This window comes from Macaca thibetana, chromosome 15, assembly GCF_024542745.1.
Source record: "Macaca thibetana thibetana isolate TM-01 chromosome 15, ASM2454274v1, whole genome shotgun sequence".
Taxonomy (NCBI): Eukaryota; Metazoa; Chordata; class Mammalia; order Primates; family Cercopithecidae; genus Macaca; species Macaca thibetana.
Genome location: NC_065592.1, coordinates 44,550,312 through 44,570,991, shown reverse-complemented (window position 1 = coordinate 44,570,991; position 20,680 = coordinate 44,550,312). Strand labels below are relative to the sequence as shown.

General features: G+C 44.9%; 1 protein-coding gene across 5 annotated transcripts in view; it reads left to right on the top strand.

Moving 5' to 3' along the window:
• MELK (maternal embryonic leucine zipper kinase) overlaps positions 1-20,680 on the top strand; it is a 123,123-nt gene that overhangs the window by 9,515 nt on the left and 92,928 nt on the right. For 2 of the 5 annotated variants that reach the window (XM_050762117.1, XM_050762118.1), the window contains 2 exons: positions 13,779-13,874; positions 15,492-15,577. In XM_050762117.1, coding sequence (XP_050618074.1) covers positions 13,817-13,874; positions 15,492-15,577 — 144 coding nt within the window. In that variant the 5' untranslated portion in view covers positions 13,779-13,816. Of the gene's footprint in view, positions 1-5,219; positions 5,363-13,354; positions 13,471-13,778; positions 13,875-15,491; positions 15,578-20,680 lie in introns of those variants that run through there. The other 3 variants (XM_050762116.1, XM_050762115.1, XM_050762119.1) reach the window with 3 other exon arrangements.

The window sequence follows — 20,680 nt, the reverse complement described above, 5'->3', positions numbered from 1 at the left end:
GCCTGGCACAGTGTAGACATCGGTGACTGATGAAAGAATGAATAGCACAAATTACCCTGTGAGAGAGGGGCAGGCTTTTGAGTATAGAGATGATGCATGGATGTGCACATAAATCATTCAAAAGACTGTTGTGGGTTTTATTATTGCTGCTAATGGTGTTATTCTTGGTAGAGATGTTACATTCGGCCGGGTGCTGTGGCTCACGCCTGTAATCCCAGCACTTTGGGAGGCCGAGGTGGGTGGATCACTTGAGGTCAGGAGTTCAAGACCAGCCTGGCTAACATGGTGAAACGTCATCTCTACTAAAAATACAAAAATTAGCTGGGTGTGGTGGTGTGTGCCCATAGTCCCAGCTACTCGGGAGGCTGAGGCAGGTAAATCGCTTGAATTCGGGTGGTGGAGGCTGCAATGAGCCAAGATTGTGCCACTGCACTCCAGCCTGGGTGACACAGTGAGACTCCATCTCAAAAAAAAAGCCCGTAATCCCAGCCCTTTGGGATGGCCAATATGGTGAAACCCCGTCCGTACTAAAAATACAAAAATTAGCCGGCGTGGTGGCGCACACCTTTAGTCCCAGCTACTTGGGAGGCTGAGGCAGAAGAATCGTTTGAACTGGGGAGGCGGAGGTTGCAGTGAGCCCACTGCACTCCAGCCTGGGCGACAGAGAGAGACTCCGTCTCAAAACAAAGAAAAAAAAAAAAGAACAACAACAAAAAAAGGATGTTACATCCCAAATGGCCTGACCTACCCAGTTAGTGACTTTTTTTTTTTTTGAGATGGAGTTTTGCTTTTTTCGCCCAGGCTGGAGTGCAATGGCGCAATCTTGGGTCACTGCAACCTTTGCCTCTCGGGTTCAAGCGATTCTCCTGCATCGGCTTCCCAAGTAGCTAGTATTACAGGCATGCACCACCATGCCTGGTTAATTTTGTAGTTTTAGTAGAGACGGGGTTTCACCATGTTGGTCAGGCTGGTCTTGAACTCCTGACCTCATGATCTGCCCACCTCAGCCTCCCAAAGTGCTGGGATTACAGGCGTGAGCCCACACAGCAGACCAGTTATCTTGATGCTCTTTTTGTAACTGTTTTAGGATACCATGAACTATGCCCATAATTAGACTGCAAACTTAATTAATAAATGTTGTGTGTGTTCTGACTGCTTCACTGGCTGACTGTTCCCGGTCTCTCTCCCTCTCCTCAGGCCTTCCTATTCCCTGAGACACAACAATGTTGAAATTAAGCCAATTAATAACCCTACAATGGCCTCTAAGTGTTCAAGTGAAAGGAAGAGTCACACATCTGTCACTTGAAATAAAAAGCTAGAAATGATTAAGCTTAGTGAGGAAGGCATGTCCAAAGCTGATAGGCTGGAAGGGAAGCCTCTTGTGCCAAATAATTAGCCAAATTGTGAATGCAAAGGAAAAGTTCTTGAAGAAAATTAAAAGTGCTACTCCACTGAACACATGAGTGATAAGAATGCGAAACAGCCTTCATGCTGATAGGTAGCAGTCTGGATAGAAGATCAAACCAGCCACAAAATTCCTTGAGCCAAAGCCTAATCCAAAGCAAGGCCACGACTCTCCTCAATTCTGTGAAGGCTGAGAGAGGTGAGGAAGCTGCAGAAGAAAAGTTGGAAGCTAGCAGAGGTCAGTTCATGAGATTTAAGGAAAGACGCTGTAGGCTGGGCCTGCAAAATCCCAGAGCCTTATGAATTATGCTGAATCTACTCTGCCTGTGCTCTATAAATGGAACAGCAAAGCCTAGATGACAGTATAACTGTTTGTACTATGGTTTACTGAGTATCTTTGTGTTTTTTTTTCGAGGCAGGGTCTCACTCTGCCACCCATGCTGGAATGCAGTGATGTGATTATAACTCACGGTAACCTCAAACTCTTGGGCTCCAGTGATCCTCCTGCCTCAGCCTCCTGAATAGCTGGTACTACCAGCATATGCCGCCACACCTGGCTAAGGTTTACTGCATATCTTAAGCCCACTTCTGAGACCTACTTCTAAGAAAAAAAGATTCCTTTCAAAATATTAATGCTCATTGATAATGCCCCTAGTCACCCACGAGCTCTGATGGAGATGTACAAGAAAATGAAGGTTGTGGCCGGGCGCGGTGGCTCAAGCCTGTAATCCCAGCACTTTGGGAGGCCGAGATGGGTGGATCACGAGGTCAGGAGATCGAGACCATCCTGGCTAACACGTTGAAACCCCGTCTCTACTAAAAAAACAAACAAACAAACAAACAAAAAAACTAGCCGGGCGACGTGGCGGGCGCCTGTAGTCCTAGCTCCTCTGGAGGCTGAGGTAGGAGAATGGTGTAAGCTCGGGAGGCGGAGCTTGCAGTGAGCTGAGATCCGGCCACTGCACTCCAGCCTGGGCGACAGAGCCAGACTCTGTCTCAAAAAAAAAAAAAAAAAAAAGAAGGCCGGGCGCGGTGGCTCAAGCCTGTAAGCCCAGCACTTTGGGAGGCCGAGACGGGCGGATCACGAGGTCAGGAGATTGAGACCATCCTGGCTAACACAGTGAAACCCCGTCTCTACTAAAAAATACAAAAAAATAGCCGGGCGAGGTGGCGGGCGCCTGTAGTCCCAGCTACTCGGGAGGCTGAGGCAGGAGAATGGCGTAAACCCGGGAGGCGGAGCTTGCAGTGAGCTGAGATCCAGCCACTGCACTCCAGCCCGGGCGACAGCGCGAGACTCCCTCTCAAAAAAAAAAAAAAAAAAAAAAAAAAAAAAAAAAGAAAATGAAGGTTGTTTGGATGTCTGCTAACACAACATCCATTCTGTAGGCCATAGATCAAGGAGTGATTTTGACTGTCAAGTCATTTTATTTAAGAAATATATTTTGTGAGGTTACAGCTGCCATAGATAGTGATTTTATGATGGATCTGGGCAAAGTAAACTGGAAGCTTTCTGGAAAGAATTAACTCTTCTAGATGTCATTAAGAACATTCATGGCCAGGCGCGGTGGCTCATGCCTGTAATCCCAGCACTTTCGGAGACCAAGGTGGGCGGATCACGAGGTCAGGAGATCGAGACCATCCTGGCTAACATGGTGAAACCCTGTCTCTACTAAAAATACAAAAAAATTAGCCGGGCATGGTGGTGGGCACCTGTAGTCCCAGCGACTCGGGAGGCTGAGGCAGGAGAATAGTGTGAACCCGGGAGGTGAAGCTTGCAGTGAGCTGAGATCGTGCCACTGCACTCCAGCCTTGGTGACAGAGCAAGACTTCATCTCCAAAAAAAAAAAAAAAAAAAAAAAAAAAATTTATGATTCATGGGAAGAGGTCACCATATCAACATTAACAGGAGTTTGGAAGAAGTTAATTCCAACCCTCATGGATGACTTTGAGGGATTCAAGACTTCACTTCTGGAAGTAACTGCAGATTTGATGGAAACAGCAAGAGAACTAGAATTGGAAGTGAAGCCTGAATATGTGACTGAACTGCTGCAATCTCATGATCAAACTTGGATAGATGGGGAGTTTCTTCTTACTGATGAGCAAAGAGAGAGGGGTTTCTGGAGATGGAATCTCCTCTTGGTGAAGATGCTGTGATCCTTGCTGAAATAACAACAAAGGATTTAGAATATTCCATAAACTTTGTTGATAAGGCAGTGGCAAGGTTTCAGAGAACTAATTTTGAAGGAAGTTCTACTGTGGATAAAATGGTATCACACAGCATTATATGCTACAGAGAAATCTTTCGTGAAAGGAAGTGTCCATCGATGTAGCATTGTTGTTTTATTTTAGGAAATTGCCACAGCCATCCCAACATTTAGCAACCACCACCCTGATCACTCAGCAGCATGGAGGCAAGACCCTCCACCAGCAAAAAGATTATGATTTGCTGAAGATTCAGATGACCATGTTTAATTAAGTTTAGCCTAAAGCTGCCTCCTTATGCATTTTAAGTTCAGCCTAACTCCTTCCTTCCTTCCTTCCTCCCTCCCTCCCTCCCTCCCTCTTTCTTTCTGACGGAGTTGCTTTGTTGCCCAGCCTGGAGTGCGGTGGCAGCATCTCTGCTCACTGCAACTTCTGCCTCCCGGGTTCAAGAGATTCTCCTGGCTCTACCTCCTGAGTAGCTGGGATTACAGGCACGCACCACCACGCCCGGCTAATTTTTTGGATTTTTAGTAGAGACAGGGTTTCCTCATGTTGGTCAGGCTGGTCTCAAACTCCCGACCCCAAATGATCTGCCCCGCTAGGCCTCCCAAAGTGCTGGGATTACAGGTGTGAGCCTTTGCACCTGGCCTAACATTTTCTCCATACATAGTGAATTGTGTAAAGAAACTGTAACCTTTCTTGTAACGAGTAGCGAGTCTCAATCACAGCAGCGGATTTTTGGCCAATCACAGGTAGCCAACTGTTTAAACAGTGCTCAAAATAGTCAGAGGTTGAGTTGCAACCAGTCCGGCTGTTTCCATACTCGACTGCCATTTCTGTAAGTCATTTTCCTTTTTCTGTCCATAAATGTTATTTGAAGATATGGCAGCCCGAGTCACTCTGAACCTATTTTGGTTCCGGGGATGGCTGGATTCTGGACTCATTCTTTGGTCAATTCAACTCTGTAAAGTTTAATTTGTCTAAAGATTTTCTGGGCCGGATATAGTGGCTCACACCTGTAATCCCAGCACTTTGGGAAGCCGAGGCGGGAGGATCGCTTGAGGCCAGGAGTTTAAGACCAGCCTGGCCAACATAGCGAGATCCCGTCTCTACCCACAAATAATTTAGCCAGGCGTGGTGACGCGTGTCTGTAGTCTCAGTTATCGGAGTTTTTATTCCTCGTGGGAACACATTTTGGAGAGGGGGAGGTATTCCTGTCTTTGCTGGGTGGGAGAACGGCCAGTGGGCAAGGGAGAACGAAAATGAGAACTGTGACTGCCAGAGGGCACGTCAATTTTAGGAAGAGAACGTGAGAAAGTTGGGTTATGTGGAGACTTGACATATCTACGCCACACGGAAAATCATCACGTGCCCTCCGGGGCAAGACCAAGGCCTCAAGTCCGGGGCAAGACCAAGGCCTCAAGTCACCCCTCGCAGCCCAGTGGACCTCACGGCCATCCCTTTCAGGGCTCCACACCTACCTCCTACCGTTGCCCGGGTGAGAACCTCCCCGCACTGTGCGCGCCCCCGCCTGCCGTGCGCGTCCGCTTCCCTGGGATCCGGTGCCGCGCGCGCCCCGGCTGCCCCCCCCCGCCCCGCCCCTTCCGGCCCGGGAGATTTGATTCCCTTGGCGGGCGGAAGCGGCCACAACCCGGCGATCGAAAAGATTCCTAGGAAGGCTGTACCAGCCACTTCTGTCAGGACAGCGCACTCCTGTCTTGTTGGGCGCCGCCCCGCCGTGCCCTCCACCCCTCAGGTCAGTTTTCCCGCCCGCCCGCCGGAGTCGCAGGTGAGGGCTGGGGTCTGGGCTGTGCAGGGCGCAGCGGCCCAAGCCCGGTTTGCTCCTGGCTCTCGGGAGACTGGAGGATTTCATCGGAGCCCCGCGCTTTACCAGCCCTGTTCCCTGGATAAGATATTTAACCTTTCCGACCCGCGTTTTTCTCCTCCGTAAGTGGGGGTAATGACCGTGTCTACTTAACAGGGTTATTGAAGTACTCAGGCCAAGCGTTTGCCACCTAGGAGGCTGCGATAGATGTGAATTCCCATTTCCAGTTTCCGTGACTCTTCTCCGCTAAAAAAGTTCACAGAACAGTTTCGAGTTTTTTCTGTTTATACAACTCAGTTTCCTGGGGCAATCCAGTAAAAAAGGAGATGTGTTATCACTACCTTTTCAGAGTCCAAATCCATCCTCTCCTATCATCTCCCCAAAGTAGTGGCGTCAGAGGCGCACACTAAAGGGGAATTTTTTTTCTTGTTCTTCGAGATGGAGTTTAACTCTTGTTGTCCAGGCTGGAGTGCAATGGTACGATCTCGGCTCACCGCAACCTCCGCCTCTCGGGTTCAAGCGATTCTCCTGCCTCAGCCTCCCGAGTAGCTGGAATTACAGGCATGCGTCACCACGCCCTGCTCATTTTTGTAGTTTTAGTAGAGACGGGGTTTCACCACGTTGGCCAGGCTGGTCTCCAACTCGTGTCCTCAGGTGATTCGCCCACCTTGGCCTCCCAAAGTGCTGGGATTACAGGCGTGAGCCACCGCGCCCGGCCTAAAAGGGGAATTTGCACCGAATGCTGTATCAGTAATAGGAGCAGCAGGGTTGCTCCCACCAAGAAACCTGGTGTAGGGTGGGGGAGCTGGAAGGGGTAGACTCAGGAAAGGCTGCCCAAGAGAGGGATTAGGCCCCTAGTACTTAGGGCGAGTAATTACCTTTGGTATTTCTCCTTCGTTAGTGGAACGAGGTGAGTATCAGGAGCCTGGATTGTTGCTTAGAGGCCAGTGTTCCTAACTTTGGTTTGTATTTTGGTTTCTGTTTCCCATGGAGTCTGGGAGAAATTAGAAAATCAGAAAAGTCAGAAAAGCCCTTACTGGGCCTTCGTGGGCTTGTTTCGCCGGAGGGTCTGCCCTTTCTGTGTAACTAGTGTGGACCAACTAGATGGGCAAATCCATCCCAATGAGTGCCTCATTGTTGGTGCTCCCAGAAGCCTTTGCAAGGGAGCAGGGCAGGATGCTAATTAAATGTGTTGCAAGGCCACATTATAAACCATTCTGAGCCCTGCGTGGTGGCTCACGCCTGTAATCCCAGCACTTGGGGAGGCCGAGGCGGGCAGATCACTTGAGACCAGGAGTTCTAGACCAGCCCGGCCAACATGGCGAAACCCCGTCTCTACTAAAACACACACACACACACACACACACACACACACACACACAATTAGCTGGGCATGGTGGCGCATGCCTGTAATCCCAGCGACTTCGGAGGCTGAGGCACGAGAATCGCTGGAACCCAGGAGGAGGCGGAGGTTGCCGTGAGCCGAGATCAAGCTACTGCACTCCAGCCTAGGTGACAGAACGAGACCCTGTCTCAAGCAAATAAACAGACAAACAAAACCGAAAAAATCATTCTGTATTCTACTTCCTCTTTGAAATTATCCTCAGCATCAGTGTCTTTCCAAGCTCTGAGGATAAGGTAAATGTATTATGTGGCAAGTAATAGACTAGCCCAAATAATACTGTTAGAAAATGCCCCCGATTTGTTGCTATCCTTTAAAATTTAACCATAAACATCTTCTCATTATCCCAATTCCTTGCTCTTCAGAGAAGTTTAAAGACCCCAATTATAGGCCGGGCATGGTGGCTCACGCCTGTAATCCCAGTACTTTGGGAGGCCGAGGCGGGTGGATCATGAGGTCAGGAGTTCAAGACCAGCCTGGCTAAGATGGTGAAACCCTCTCTCTACTAAAAATACAAAAAATTAGCCGGGCATGGTGGCACACGCCTGTAATCCTAGCTACTCGGGGGGCTGAGGCAGAAGAATTGCTTGAACTCGGAGGGTGGAGGTTGCAGTGAGCCAAGATCATTATGCCACTGCACTCCATCCTGGGCGACAGAGACTCCGTCTCAAAAAAAACCAGTTACATATACCCCCAATTCTTCTATCTATTTAGTCAAGCCCAGAAGGGCACTCAGGTGTCTGATTGGGGTCTAATTTCCTTCTTCATTCACAGTTGAGAGACTGTCTTCCACATTGACTGATAATATACCTCCTTCAGCAGCTACAAAGTTGGGTAACTCTGTTCACAAGGCTTTTCTGTATTCTATATTAACAAACTCTAGAGGATAAGCAGGACACATAAGAATATTTAGAACCAGCTCCACATTCACAAAGATTTACAAATCAAGTATAATCTGCGATTAGTGTAGCAGTTTGTAATGTAAGCACCAGTTTTCTCATATAGCATCCACAACGATATTCCCTGGATTCAGTAGATATAATTTAGGCCCACATTGGTATTACTCATCCAAAGACATGGTGTAATTTGAGAGAAGGGTGTAGATAGAGAAAATGGAAGAAAGAAAGGGAAAAAAAAAGCACATGGCTTCAGTCTTACCTTACTTGTTAAATGGACAGCTAGCCCATCTCTGGTAGTTTCCAGAGGCCATGACTGGGATGTTTATAACTCTTTAGGGAGAAGTCTATTAAGTTAATTATGACACTCTTAAATCCCTAATCTGGGAAGTGAATTCCAACGTCTTACAAATTGCTTTCTCTTTCTGAGTGACAATTTGAAATAGTCCAGTCCTTTGCATGGAATGTAGACATGTGCATTCAGATTTATAGCCCAGTGTTTCTCCATTTCCATTCTCCTGCTCTTTTTCTTCTTCTGTGTCAGGATTCCAGAGATTTCTGAGACTTAGGTTGACCTCTGTACTTTTACTGTTTTTATTGCCTTTTGGAATTTTTTAGTCCTATGGTTCCTGTTTGTTTTTAGGATGAGGTTCCTGTTTATCCCCACATTTGCCCCACTGACAAATGCCCTTTAAAATATTTCTGAATTAGTGTTGCTGTTTAAAGTATTTAATCCTGTGCCTTCAGGTGCCCAGTGAGAATAAATTTGTCCTCTGTGGTATCTCTTTGCCATGAGTAACTTTTTCTACTCCAGTGGAAGCAGAATGTTTCATTGCTATCAATAGTTTTCCCTCAGCACTGGGACCTAACCTTGCTGCTTCTAATGTTTGCCTACCCTGTTCATGCAGATTTCGTTAGGTTAAATTTTCAACCTACTTATTAAGTTGGGTCTAGCGTGATCTCTTCCTAGGAAATGGCTTAATATTGTTTATTTTATCAGAATGTCTTTTTGCATGTTATCTTTTTGCGTGCTGTTTCTGCTTTGATGTTGAAGACTGAACCCTGTTTTTTAAAGCCGATTTAATTTTTTTCTTGAGTTTTGATATTTTTCCTTCTAAAACTTCTGCTCTAGTTTTCTATTCATTGACCAATTTTTTTTTTTTTTTTTTGAGATGGAGGCTCACTCCTGTTGTGCAGGCTAGAGTGCAGTGGCATGATCACAACTCACTGCAACCTCCACCTCCTGGGTTCAAGCAATTCTCCTTCCTCAGCCTCCCAAGTAGCTGGGATTACAGGTGTGCGCCACCACGCCCGGCTAATTTTTGTATTTTTAGTAGAGACTGGGTTTCTGCATGTTGGTGAGGCTGGTCTTGAACTCCTGACCTCAGTTGATCCACCTGCCTTGGCCTCCCAAAGTGTTAGGATTACAGGTGGGAGCCACTGTGCCCCGCCAGCTTTTTACTTGCTGATAATAATTTTCCTTTTCTCTCCAAGTAAAATGATTCATGGAATCAGTGTTTCAGGCATTGAAAAATGGTATTTTTAAAACGTCCTTTGTGGCTCTTGGGGTTTTGATAACTTCATTCAGATTTTTCTCCACCTCAATTTAAGAAGACTACTCATCATTGTATGAAGGGCCTTCTCTTATTACTCTGTCTTCCTTTATAAGCTTACCACACTTCTGAGGTTGAACTCACACTCTAGGTCTTCCAAATTCATGGCCATTATTAAGGCTTAGTAACATGCTAGTCACTCAGTTCTGGATAAGAACAGGGTAAAGAACACAGAATTTGAAGGTAGTTTATGTGGCACCTGCCACTCATCAATTTGAGGCTTAAACAGTCATGCTTGGCCAGCACGGTAGCTCACACCTGTAATCCCAGCACTTTGGGAGGCCAAGGAGGGTGAATCACCTAAGGTCAGGAGTTTGAGACTAGCCTGGCCAACGTGGTGAAACGCCGTCGCTACTAAAAATACAAAAATTAGCTGGGTGTGGTGGTGTTCATCTGTAGTCCCAGCTACTCGGGAGACTGAGGCAGGAAAATCGCTTGAACCCGAGAGGCGGAGGTTGCAGTGAGCTGGGATCACACGACTGCACTCCAGCCTGGACAACAGAGCGAGACTCCATCTCAAACAAACAAACTAGCCAGAAGTGGTGGCATGTGACTGACCTTGACTAGTTTTTAATTTTTTTTTTTTTGAGACAGAGTCTCGCTCTGTTGCCCAGGCTGGAGTGCAGTGGTGCAATCTCACCTCACTGCAAGCTCCGCCTCCCGGGTTCACGCCATTCTCCTGCCTTAGCCTCCCAAGCAGCTGGGACTACAGGCGCCCGCCACCACGCCCGGCTAACTTTTTGTATTTTTAGTAGAGACGAGGTTTCACCATGTTAGCCAGGATGGTCTCGATCTTCTGACCTTGTGATCCACCTGCCTCGGCCTCCCAAAGTGCTGGGATTACAGGCGTGAGCCACCGCGCCAGGCCTAGTTTTTAATTTTTAATTTTTATTATATTTATTTATTTATTTGAGACACAGTTTAGCTCGTTACCCAGGCTGGGGTGCAATGGTGCGATCTTGGCTCACCGCAACCTCTGCCTCCCGGGTTCGAGTGATTCTCCTGCCTCAGCCTCACTAGTAGCTGGGATTACAGGCATGGGCCACAGCACCTGGCTAATTTTTTATATTTTTAGTAGAGACAGGGTTTCTCCATGTTGGTCAGGTTGGTCTTGAACTCCTGACCTCAGGTGATCCGCCCGTCTCAGCCTACCAAAGTGCTGGGATTACAGACATGAGCCACCATGCCCAGCTATCTTTATGCTTCTTCCTTTTGCCACTCCTAGCTGTAGGTTTGGTATGGGTAAGCCTTGGCTATATATGTTTTCAACTTTTCAGAGATTTGTCTTTTACTTTTAAGTCTTTACAACTATTATTGATTTTGTTATGGTGTGAGATAGAGATCCAATGTGTTTTTTTTTTTTTCCTTCGCCTCATGGCTAACCAATTGTCCCAGCTCCAGATCTGCATTTCCATCACCTGTTACCTCTAAAAGCAGTCTCAGTTCAGTACCTGTCAACTTTTACTTCCTCTAGGATCTTTGCACCTAAATTCCCTCTTTCTGGAATATTCTCCCTCTAATTCTTTGTGGGCTATGACTGTTAAGGCCTACAGACCAAAGACCACATCCGTAGTAAAAATCATTAGATGTGTTTAGCTTGCTGCAGCAAGAGAAACCATACTCTTGAGAATTTTGGGTAGTCTCAGAGTGAGTTGAAAGGGGCAGAATGAGGGAATAATGAGGTGGGGCTGAGGATATCATTGAAGAGAATGAAGTCAGCCAAATAAAGGATCTTTATTTTAACAGCCTTGAATGGAAACATTGTTTACATGGTCATGTTCAGATTCTATTGAAACCATTGTTCAAGTTTTGATAGGAATATCACAGTCTGATTACTGGCAGGGCTGATTTTCTCAATTCTCATCCTTCGAATTAGAGCTTGGCTTAAATGTTACCTTCTCAGAAACCACTGTTGCTTATTTTTATTTCAGTATTTATTATAGATAATAATAATAATTATTATTATTTTTTGAGACAGAGTCTTGCTTTGTTGCCCAGGCTGGAGTGCAGTGGTGTGATCTTGGCTCACTGCAAACTCTGCCTCCAGGTTCAAGCAATTCTCCTGCCTCAACCTCCCGAGTAGCTGGGATTGCAGGCGCACACCACAAGGCCTGGCTAATTTTTGTATTTTTAAGTAGAAACCGGGTTTTAATATGTTGGCCAGGTTGGTCTTGAACTCCTGACCTTGGAATCCGCCCACTCCGGCCTCCCGAAGTGCTGGGATTACAGGCGAGAGCCTCCGCACCTGGCCTATAAATTATAATTATTAATTTGTTGTCTACTTATTTGTCTTTTGTCTTCTCCACTAGAATATACACTCCATGAGGGTAGAATCACATTTCTTCTCCATTACAGCCCTAGTGCCAAGGGCAGGTTTGGCATATCATAGGTGCTCAGTAAATATCTGTATGAATAAATGAATGAATAAAAGCAAATTCAAGAGTTTTCTAGGACTGCATTTGCAGTTCTTCCAGACACACTGCTGATCTCTAAAAGTCAACCAAGAGGATATTTTCCACAAGTAAGACAGAGATGGTATGAGTGTGACTTTGTTTATTAATGTGCATAACAGGGCCCTACTCATTTCTATGGTTTTTTTTAAAATAAACTACTTAATTTTAAAACTCAGGGAGACAAAATCAGTAAGATCTACCTAATTTTTTTCACAACTAATTTTTATGTATTATTTGATGTATACTTAACTGTATATATAACCAACAAGTTGTGAAGCATAATAATAAAATACATCATATTCATATTAAAATTGTATATGACTGGGTTCTTAGTTTGGGTTTTCCTGATAATACTGATAAATTTTTTCACGTTTTTTTTTTTTTTTTTTGAGAGAGAGTCTTGCTCTGTCACCCAGGCTGGAGTGCAGTGGTATGATCTTGGCTCACTGCAACCTCTGCCTCCTGGGCTTAATTGATTCTCCTGCCTCAATCTCCCGAGTAGCTGAGACTGCAGGTGCGTGCCACCATGCCCGGCTAATCTTTTGTAGTTTTAGTAGAGATGGGGTTTCACCATGTTAGCCAGGATGGTCTTCTTTTCCAGACCTTGTGATCCACCCACCTCGGCCTCCCGAAGTGCTGGGATTACAGGCGTGAGCCACTTTGCCCGGCCTTTTTTTTTTTTTTTTTTTTGAGATGGAGTTTTACTCTTGTTGCCCAGGCTGGAGTGCAATGGCGTGATCTCAGCTTACTGCAACCTCTGCCTCCCAGGTTCAGCGATTCTCCTGCCTCAGCCTCCCAAGTAGCTGGGATTACTTACAGGCTCCCGCCACCACGCCCGGCTAATTTTTGTATTTTTAGTAGAGACAGGTTTTGCCATGTTGGCCAGGCTGGTCTCAAACCCTGAGCTTAGGTGATGTACCCGCCTCAGCTTCCCAAAGTGCTGGGATTAGAGGTGTGAGCCACCTCGCCCAGCCTCATTCCTTTTTTTTTTTTAATTATTTTTTCTTCAGGCAGCCTCCCAAGCCAGAGTAGGCTCAGAGACTCCCTTTTTCATGTTTTTATTGGCCATTTGTGTTTCTTTGAGAAAATTTTTTTTTTTGAGACAAAGTCTTGCCCTTTTGCCCAGGCTACGAGCTCAGCTCACTGCAACCTCCACCTCCCGGGTTCAAGCGATTCTCCTGTGTCAGCCTCCCAAGTAGCTGGGATTACAGGTGAACACCACCACGCCTGGCTAATTTTTTGTATCTTTGGTAGAGATGGGGTTTCACCATGTTGGCCAGGCTGGTCTCGAACTCATGACCTTGTGATCTGCCTGCCTCGGCCTCCCAAAGTGCTGGGATTACAGGCGTGAGCCACCATGCCTGGCCAAGAAAAGTTTTTTGTATCATTTGCTTATTTTGCTGTTGAGTTTTTCTTATTGTTTTGTCAGAGTTTATGTATTTTCTGTGTATATCCACTATTATATTTGTTGCAAGTATCTTCTCACATTTATGGTTTTCTTTTTTTGATGGTGTCTTTGTATGTATAGAAGAACTTATTTTTATTTTTATTCTTTTTAGAGACATGGTCTTGCTCTGTTGCCCACGCTGGCCTCAAACTCCTGTGCTCAAGCAATCCTCCCTAGTGGCTGACAACACATGCGCCACTGTGCCCAGCTGAAGTTCTTCATTTTAATGTTGTTTAATATATTAATTGTTTTCATTATTATTGGTACTTTATTTAAGTGATCCTTCTCCTATCCTGAAATAATGACAGTATTCTTTAAAAAGTTTTAAAGGTTTATGTTTCATACTTTTTAAGTCTTTATCTGGAATTCATTTTTATATATGGTGTGAGATAGGAATCCTTTTTTTCATATGGCCAATAATCAGTTTTTTCAGTATCGTGTATATGCATAAGACTTATTTAGATTTGCAGTTGTAAGAATGGAGGAGATGATCCGATATTATTTCCTTTATTGATTATGTACTTTCTGTCTTCTAGGTTCTTTTTCTAATTCTAAATAAACTTGCAAGAGGACTATGAAAGATTATGAAGAACTTCTCAAATATTATGAATTACATGAAACTATTGGGACAGGTAATTATTATTTTTTTTGGAGGTAGTGGATCGATCAACTATTTGAGAGTATAGATTATTTGGGTAGGCATGAGGTTTTTCGTCTAACCCATACAGTTTTAAAATTCTTCTACCTACTTCAGTAAGAAAAAGTGGAGCAAGCAGAGAGGAGAATAGTAGAAGCCCTGTAGGTTATTGCAAGAACTTTGATTTTATTCTAAATAAAAAATTTATTCTAAATATTTATTTTATTTCTTGAGTTTTATTCTAAATAAAAGTCATTGGAGAGTTTTGAGTTAAGGGGTAATCTGACCTTTGTTTTTACAGAGCTGCTGTGGCTGCTTGGTAGATAAGAGGTTGGGTGAAGGAGGGCAAGAGCAGAGGCAGGGAGATGTTAGCAGGCTATTGCAATAATTCAGGTGTTGATGCTAGAGATGATGGTGGTGTGGATGAGCGTCATGTAGTAAAAGCAGTGAAAGGGGTGGGATTCTATACACTTTACACACACCCATATATACACACCTATGTGTGTGTGTTTTTATTGAGGTATAACATATAGTAAAATATGCAAAGTGCAATAATCTCAGTGGAGTTTTACACATATATATGTATACACACACCCATATATTCCCTGCGTGGATCAAGACATAGACTGTTTCCAGGGAGTACCTGCCTACTTTCCCCCAAGGTAACCATTGATACATTTTGAAGACAGAGCCAGTGGGATTTCTTTTTTTTTTTTTTTGAGACGGAGTCTTGCTCTGTCGCCCAGGCCGGAGTGCAGTGGCCGGATCTCAGCTCACTGCAAGCTCCACCTCCCGGGTTTACGCCATTCTCCTGCCTCAGCCTCTCGGGTAGCTGGGACTACAGGCGCCCGCCACCTCGCCCGGCTAGTTTTTTGTATTTTTAGTAGAGACGGGGTTTCACCATGTTAGCCAGGATGGTCTCGATCTCCTGACCTTGTGATCCGCCCGTCTCGGCCTCCCAAAGTGCTGGGATTACAGGCTTGAGCCACCGTGCCCGGCTACCAGTGGGATTTCTTGATGGGTTAGAGTACTAGAGAAAGAGAAGGGCTAAGGATGGTTCCAGGGTTTTTGGCCTGAGCACCAGGGAAAATGGAGTTGCCCTTTGTTGAAAGGAAGAAGACCATGGGAGAGACTACTAGGAAGTTCTTTTTGGAAATTTTAATTTGGAGATTTCTTTTAGCTACCTGAGTGGAGACATTTATCCAGCTTTTGATCCAGTTTTGAAAAATAATTGCTTATCTTCAAAGTTTTAAAACTGAGTGGAATTTTCACATAATTTGTCTTTGGCCTCAGCAACTTTATATTGTATTCTAGCAGTGTTAACTATAAAGGAAATTTAATTGCAGTGTTAATCATAAAGCAAATTTCTAAAGTGAGTTCTGTTTTTTTTTTTTTTTTTATTACAAAGTTAGAGATACACTTTCATGGTAAAAACAAACAAACAAAAAAAAACCTTTAGCTAGACATTGGATAACAAGAAGCAACAGGAAAAAAAAAGCCACAAACTTCTAGGAAAATTTGGCTTGATAGAGTCTTTTAAAATTATTATTTATAAAAAGGTGTTTGTGCCTGAGTCCTTGCTTATGCTTTCATAATACATTTTCCTACTTAGGTGGCTTTGCAAAGGTCAAACTTGCCTGCCATATCCTTACTGGAGAGATGGTAGCTATAAAAATCATGGATAAAAACACACTAGGGGTAAGTTTAAATTTATTTTAAAAATAGTCTACTTATAGATCGGTTTTGTGAATTAAAACCTGAATTGTTCTAATGTTCTAGTTACTGCTCTTAGAATAATATTTTTATAGCTTTTAAAAAAACATAGATCTGTGGTTTTAAAAAGTAATCTGAGGGAAGGGATTACTTTGTCCTTCAGATTTTAATGCAGGACAGTGGCACATATTTGAAGTCTGTATCATCCATCTGTAGTCTGTAGTCTGTAGGTGTTTCTGGATATTAATATGTCCCATCTTTCTTTTCTTTTCTTTCTTTTTTCTTTTTGAGACGGAGTCTCGCTCTGTTGCCCAGGCTGGAGTGCAGTGGCCGGATCTCAGCTCACTGCAAGCTCCGCCTCCCGGGTTCACGCCATTCTTCTGCCTCAGCCTCCCGAGTAGCTGGGACTACAGGCGCCCGCCACCTCGCCCGGCTAGTTTTTTGTATTTTTTAGTAGAGACGGGGTTTCACCGGGTTAGCCAGGATGGTCTTGATCTCCTGACCTCGTGATCCGCCCATCTCGGCCTCCCAAAGTGCTGGGATTACAGGCTTGAGCCACCACGCCCGGCCTTCTTTCTTTTTTTTGAGTGGCACAATCTCGGCTCACTGCAAGCTCTGCCTTCCAGGTTCACGCCATTCTCCTGCCTCAGCCTCCTGAGTAGCTGGGACTACTGGTGCCCACCACCACTCCCAGCTAATTTTTTTGTATGTTTTTTTTTTTTTTTTTTTTTTTTTTTTTTTTAGTAGAGATGGGGTTTCACCGTGTTAGCCAGGATGGTCTTGATCTCCTGACCTTGTGATCCACCTGCCTCAGTCTCCCAAAGTGCTGGGATTACAGGCATGAGCCACTGCGCCTCGCCCCATCTTTATTATGATACTTTTACTAAATATAAATATATAAATCATTTTTGTAGTATAGATAGGTGGACAGATAAGTATTATGTCCCAGCTTTTTTTTTTTTTTTTTTTTTTTTGACAGAGTCTCACTTTGTCGCCCAGACTGGAGTGCAGTTGCACAATCACAGCTCACTGCAGCCTGTACCTGCCGGGCTTAAGTGATCTTCCCACCTCAGGCTCCAAGGTCTCACTCTGTTGCCCAGGGTGGTCTCAAACTCCTGGCCTCAAGCAGTCTTCCCATCTCAGCCTCCCAAAGTACAGGGAATGTAGGGGTGAGCCACTACACTTGGCCTGTCCCAGCATTTTATTCAAAATGGCTTTAGAAGTTATCTAATTAAATCCTTTTCCTAATCAGCCTCTTTTTCCTCTGTGTGAATTCTTCCAGGATGAACAGCTTGTTACCTCCTAAAGCAGCCCATTCAATTTGTGGTCTTGGCTACAATGTATAAAAAGTTATTTTTATATTGAGATAAAGCCTGTTTCTTTTGGTGGTTTTTCTGGGGCTTCTATACCCCTTCCAGTGTTTGAAGTCACCTTGAGTCATCTTTTTTTTCTAATTCCTCCTACTATTCTTTGTTTTTTTTTGTTTTGTTTTGTTTTTGTTTTTTTTGAGATGGAGTCTCACTCTGTCACCAGGCTGGAGTGCAGTGGCACAATCTCGGCTCACTACAACCTCTGCCTCCTGGGTTCAAGTGATTCTCCTGCCTCAGCCACCCAAGTAGCTGGGACTACAGGTGTGTGCCACCACATCCAGCTAATTTTTGTATTTTCAGTGGAGACGGGATTTCATCATGTTGGCCAGGCTAGTCTCGAACTCCTGACCTCAAGTGATCCACCCACCTTGGCCTCCCAAAGTGCTGGGATTACAGGTGTGAGCCACTGCTCCCAGCCTAACATTTTGTAAATGTTCTTAATTGTCAAACACAAAAAATTATTTTTGGTTGGGTGTGGTGGCTCATCCCTGTAATTCCAGCACTTTGGGAAGCTGAGGCCAGAGGATTGATTGAGGCCAGGAGTTCGAGACTAGCCTGGGCAATATGGCAAGACTTGTCTCTACAAAAAATAAAAAAAATTTAGCCAGGTGTGGTTGTGCATGCCTGTAGTCCCAGCTACTCAGGAGGTGGTGGTGGGAGGATCCCTTGAGCCCAGGAAGTTAAGGCTGCAGTGAGCTGTGATTGCACCACTGCACTCTAGCCTGGACAACAGAGCAAGATCCTGTCTAAAAAAAATTTCGTTTTGATGTTTTTATTGTCGGAATGAGATAGAGCTTAATATCAATTGTTACCTACTTTTTTTTTTTTTTTTTTTTTTTTGGGAGGGGGGACGGAGTCTCGCTCTGTCACCCAGACTGGAGTGCAGAGGCGCAGCCTCGGCTCACTGCAAGCTCCACCTCCTGGGTTCACGCCATTCTCCTGCCACAGCCTCCCGAGTAGCTGTGGGACTACTGGCGCCCGCCAGCACACCCGGCTAATTTTTTGTATTTTTTTAGTAGAGACGGGGTTTCACCGTGTTAGCCAGGGTGGTCTCGATCTCCTGACCTCGTGATCCTCCCGCCTCGGCCTCCCAAAGTGCTGGGATTACAGGCGTGAGCCACTGCGCCCGGCCGTTACCTACTTTTTTAATTGTTAAGGATATAAGTTCTGATTAACACATAAATAAGTCAAAGAGAGCCAGGCACGGTGGCTCACACCTGTAATCCCAGAACTTTGGGAGGCCAAGGTGGGTGGATTGCCTGAGGTCAGGAGTTTGAGACCAGCCTGGGCAACATGGTGAATGCCCTTCTCTACAAAAAATACAAAAAGTTTAGCTGGACGTGGTGGTACACACCTGTTCCCAGCTACTTGGGGGCACTGAGGCGGGAAGATCACTTGAGTCTGGCACGTTGCGGTGCAGTGAGCCGAGATGGCGCCACTGTACTCCAGACTGGGCAACAGAACAAGACCCTGTCTCCAGAAGAAAAAAAAGTCAAAGAGAATGTAAGTAGTTTTGTTATAGCAATGTCATTAAATTCTTTGAATTTCTTCCTAAATATATGCTAAAATCATACAGTGACCAGTATAAGAAATTCTGTCAGTGGACAATTCAGGCTTTCCTTCAGTTTTTTTGTTTTATTCAATTTTTTATTTTCTATTTATTAATCTAAGAAAAAAGCATTAAAACCATTTTTCTTGAGCATTTAAACATGAGTATCAATTAGATTAAGCAGTTTAAACTGCTTAACCCTTAAGCAGTTTAAATTTCAGTTATAACTTTAATATGACTTACTTTAACATTTCAAATACTTAAATAGCAAACAAAATGTTAAATAACACAAAATGTGTTATCACATTGATGCTCAAAACTTATTCTAAAGCGTCAGTATGACATGATTTCTAAACTTGTTTTTATATTTTCTGTTGTTATTATGCTTATTTTAGTTATTTCCTAGGATTTTAATGTATTTTGATTATTTCCATGGTTTTATTTATTTTTATATTTATTTATTTTGAGATGGAGACTGGCTCTGTCCTCCAGGCTGGAGTGCAGTGGCGCAATCTCGGCTCACTGCAAACTCTGCCTCCCAGGTTCACGCCATTCTCCTGCCTCAGCCTGCCGCGTATCTGGGACTACAAGCGCCTGCCACCATGCCCGGCTAATTTTTTTTTGATTTTTAGGGGTTTCACCGTGGTCTCAATCGTCTGACCTCGTGATCCGCCCGCCACGGCCTCCCAAAGTGCTGATATTACAGGCGTGAGCCACCAGGCCTGGCCTTACTTATTTTTTTTTGAGGCGGAGTCTCGCTCTGTCGCCCAGACTGAAGTGCAGTGACGTGGGTCTCGGCTCACTGCAAGCTCCACCTCCTGGGTTCCCGCCATTCTCCTGCCTTAGCCTCTGGAGTAGCTGGGACTACAGGCGCCGTCCACCACGCTTGGCTAACTTTTTTGCATTTTTAGTAGAGACGGGGTTTCACCGTGTTAGCCAGGATGGTCTCGATCTCCTGACCTCTTGATCTGCCTGCCTCGGCCTCCCAAAGTGCTGGGATTACAGGCATGAGCCACTGCGCCCAGCCGATTACTTCCCTGGTTTTAGTCATCAGGCTTCCTCCCCACGAAGAAAAAAGATTATCATACTAAGATAGTCAAAGTTGCAGTTGATTCTTTGTCAAGACGTGACATCTAGTTGCATAGTCCTGGACAACTGGATCCTGAGCCACTGGCCATTAGACGGAGTCCCTTTTTATTTTATTTTATTTGTTTTTCAAGACGGAGTCTTGCTCTGTCACCCAGGCTGGAGTGCAGGGGTATGATCTTGGCTCACTGCAACCTCTGCCTCCCGGGTTCAAGCAATTCTGCTGCATCATTCTCCCGAGTAACTGAGATTACAGACATGCGCCTCCATGCCCGGCTAATTTTGTTTTTTTTGTTTGTTTTTTTGTTTGTTTTTTTTTTTTTTTGAGATGGAGTCTGGCTCTGTCGCCCCGGCTGGAGTGCAGTGGCTCGATCTCAGCTCACTGCAAGCTCCGCCTCCCGAATTCATGCCGTTCTCCTGCCTCAGCCTTTGGAGTAGCTGGGACTACAGGCGCCCGCCACCAGGCCCGGCTAATTTTTTGTGTTTTTAGTAGAGACGGGGTTTCACTGTGTTAGGCTGATCTCGATCTCCTGACCTCGTGATCTGCCCGCCGTGGCCTCCCAAAGTGCTGGGATTATAGGCGAGAGCCACCGTGCCCGGCTTAATTTTGTATTTTTAATTTTGTATTTTTAGTAGAGACAGAGTTTCTCCATGTTGGTCAGGCTGGTCCTGAACTCCCGACCTCAGGTGATCCACCCATCTTGGCCTCCCAAAGTGCTGAGATTATAGGCGTGAGCCACTGCGCCTGGCCCAGAGTCCCTTTTTGTTTTTTTGTTTTTTTTTTGTTTTTTTTTTTTTTTTTTTTTTTTTTTTTTTTTTTTTTTTTTTTTTTTTTTTTTTTTTTTTTGTTTTTTTGTTTTTTTTTTGAGACGGAGTTTCGCTCTTGTTGCCCAGGCTGGAGTGCAATGGCACGATCTCGGCTCACTGCAGCCTCTGCCTCCCAGGTTCAAGCAATTCTCCTGCCTCAGCCTCCTGAGTAGCTGGGATTACAGCCATGCGGCACCACGCCTGGCTAATTTATATTTTTAGTAGAGATGAGATTGGTCAGGCTGGTCTCAAACTCCCAACCTCAGGTGGTCTGCC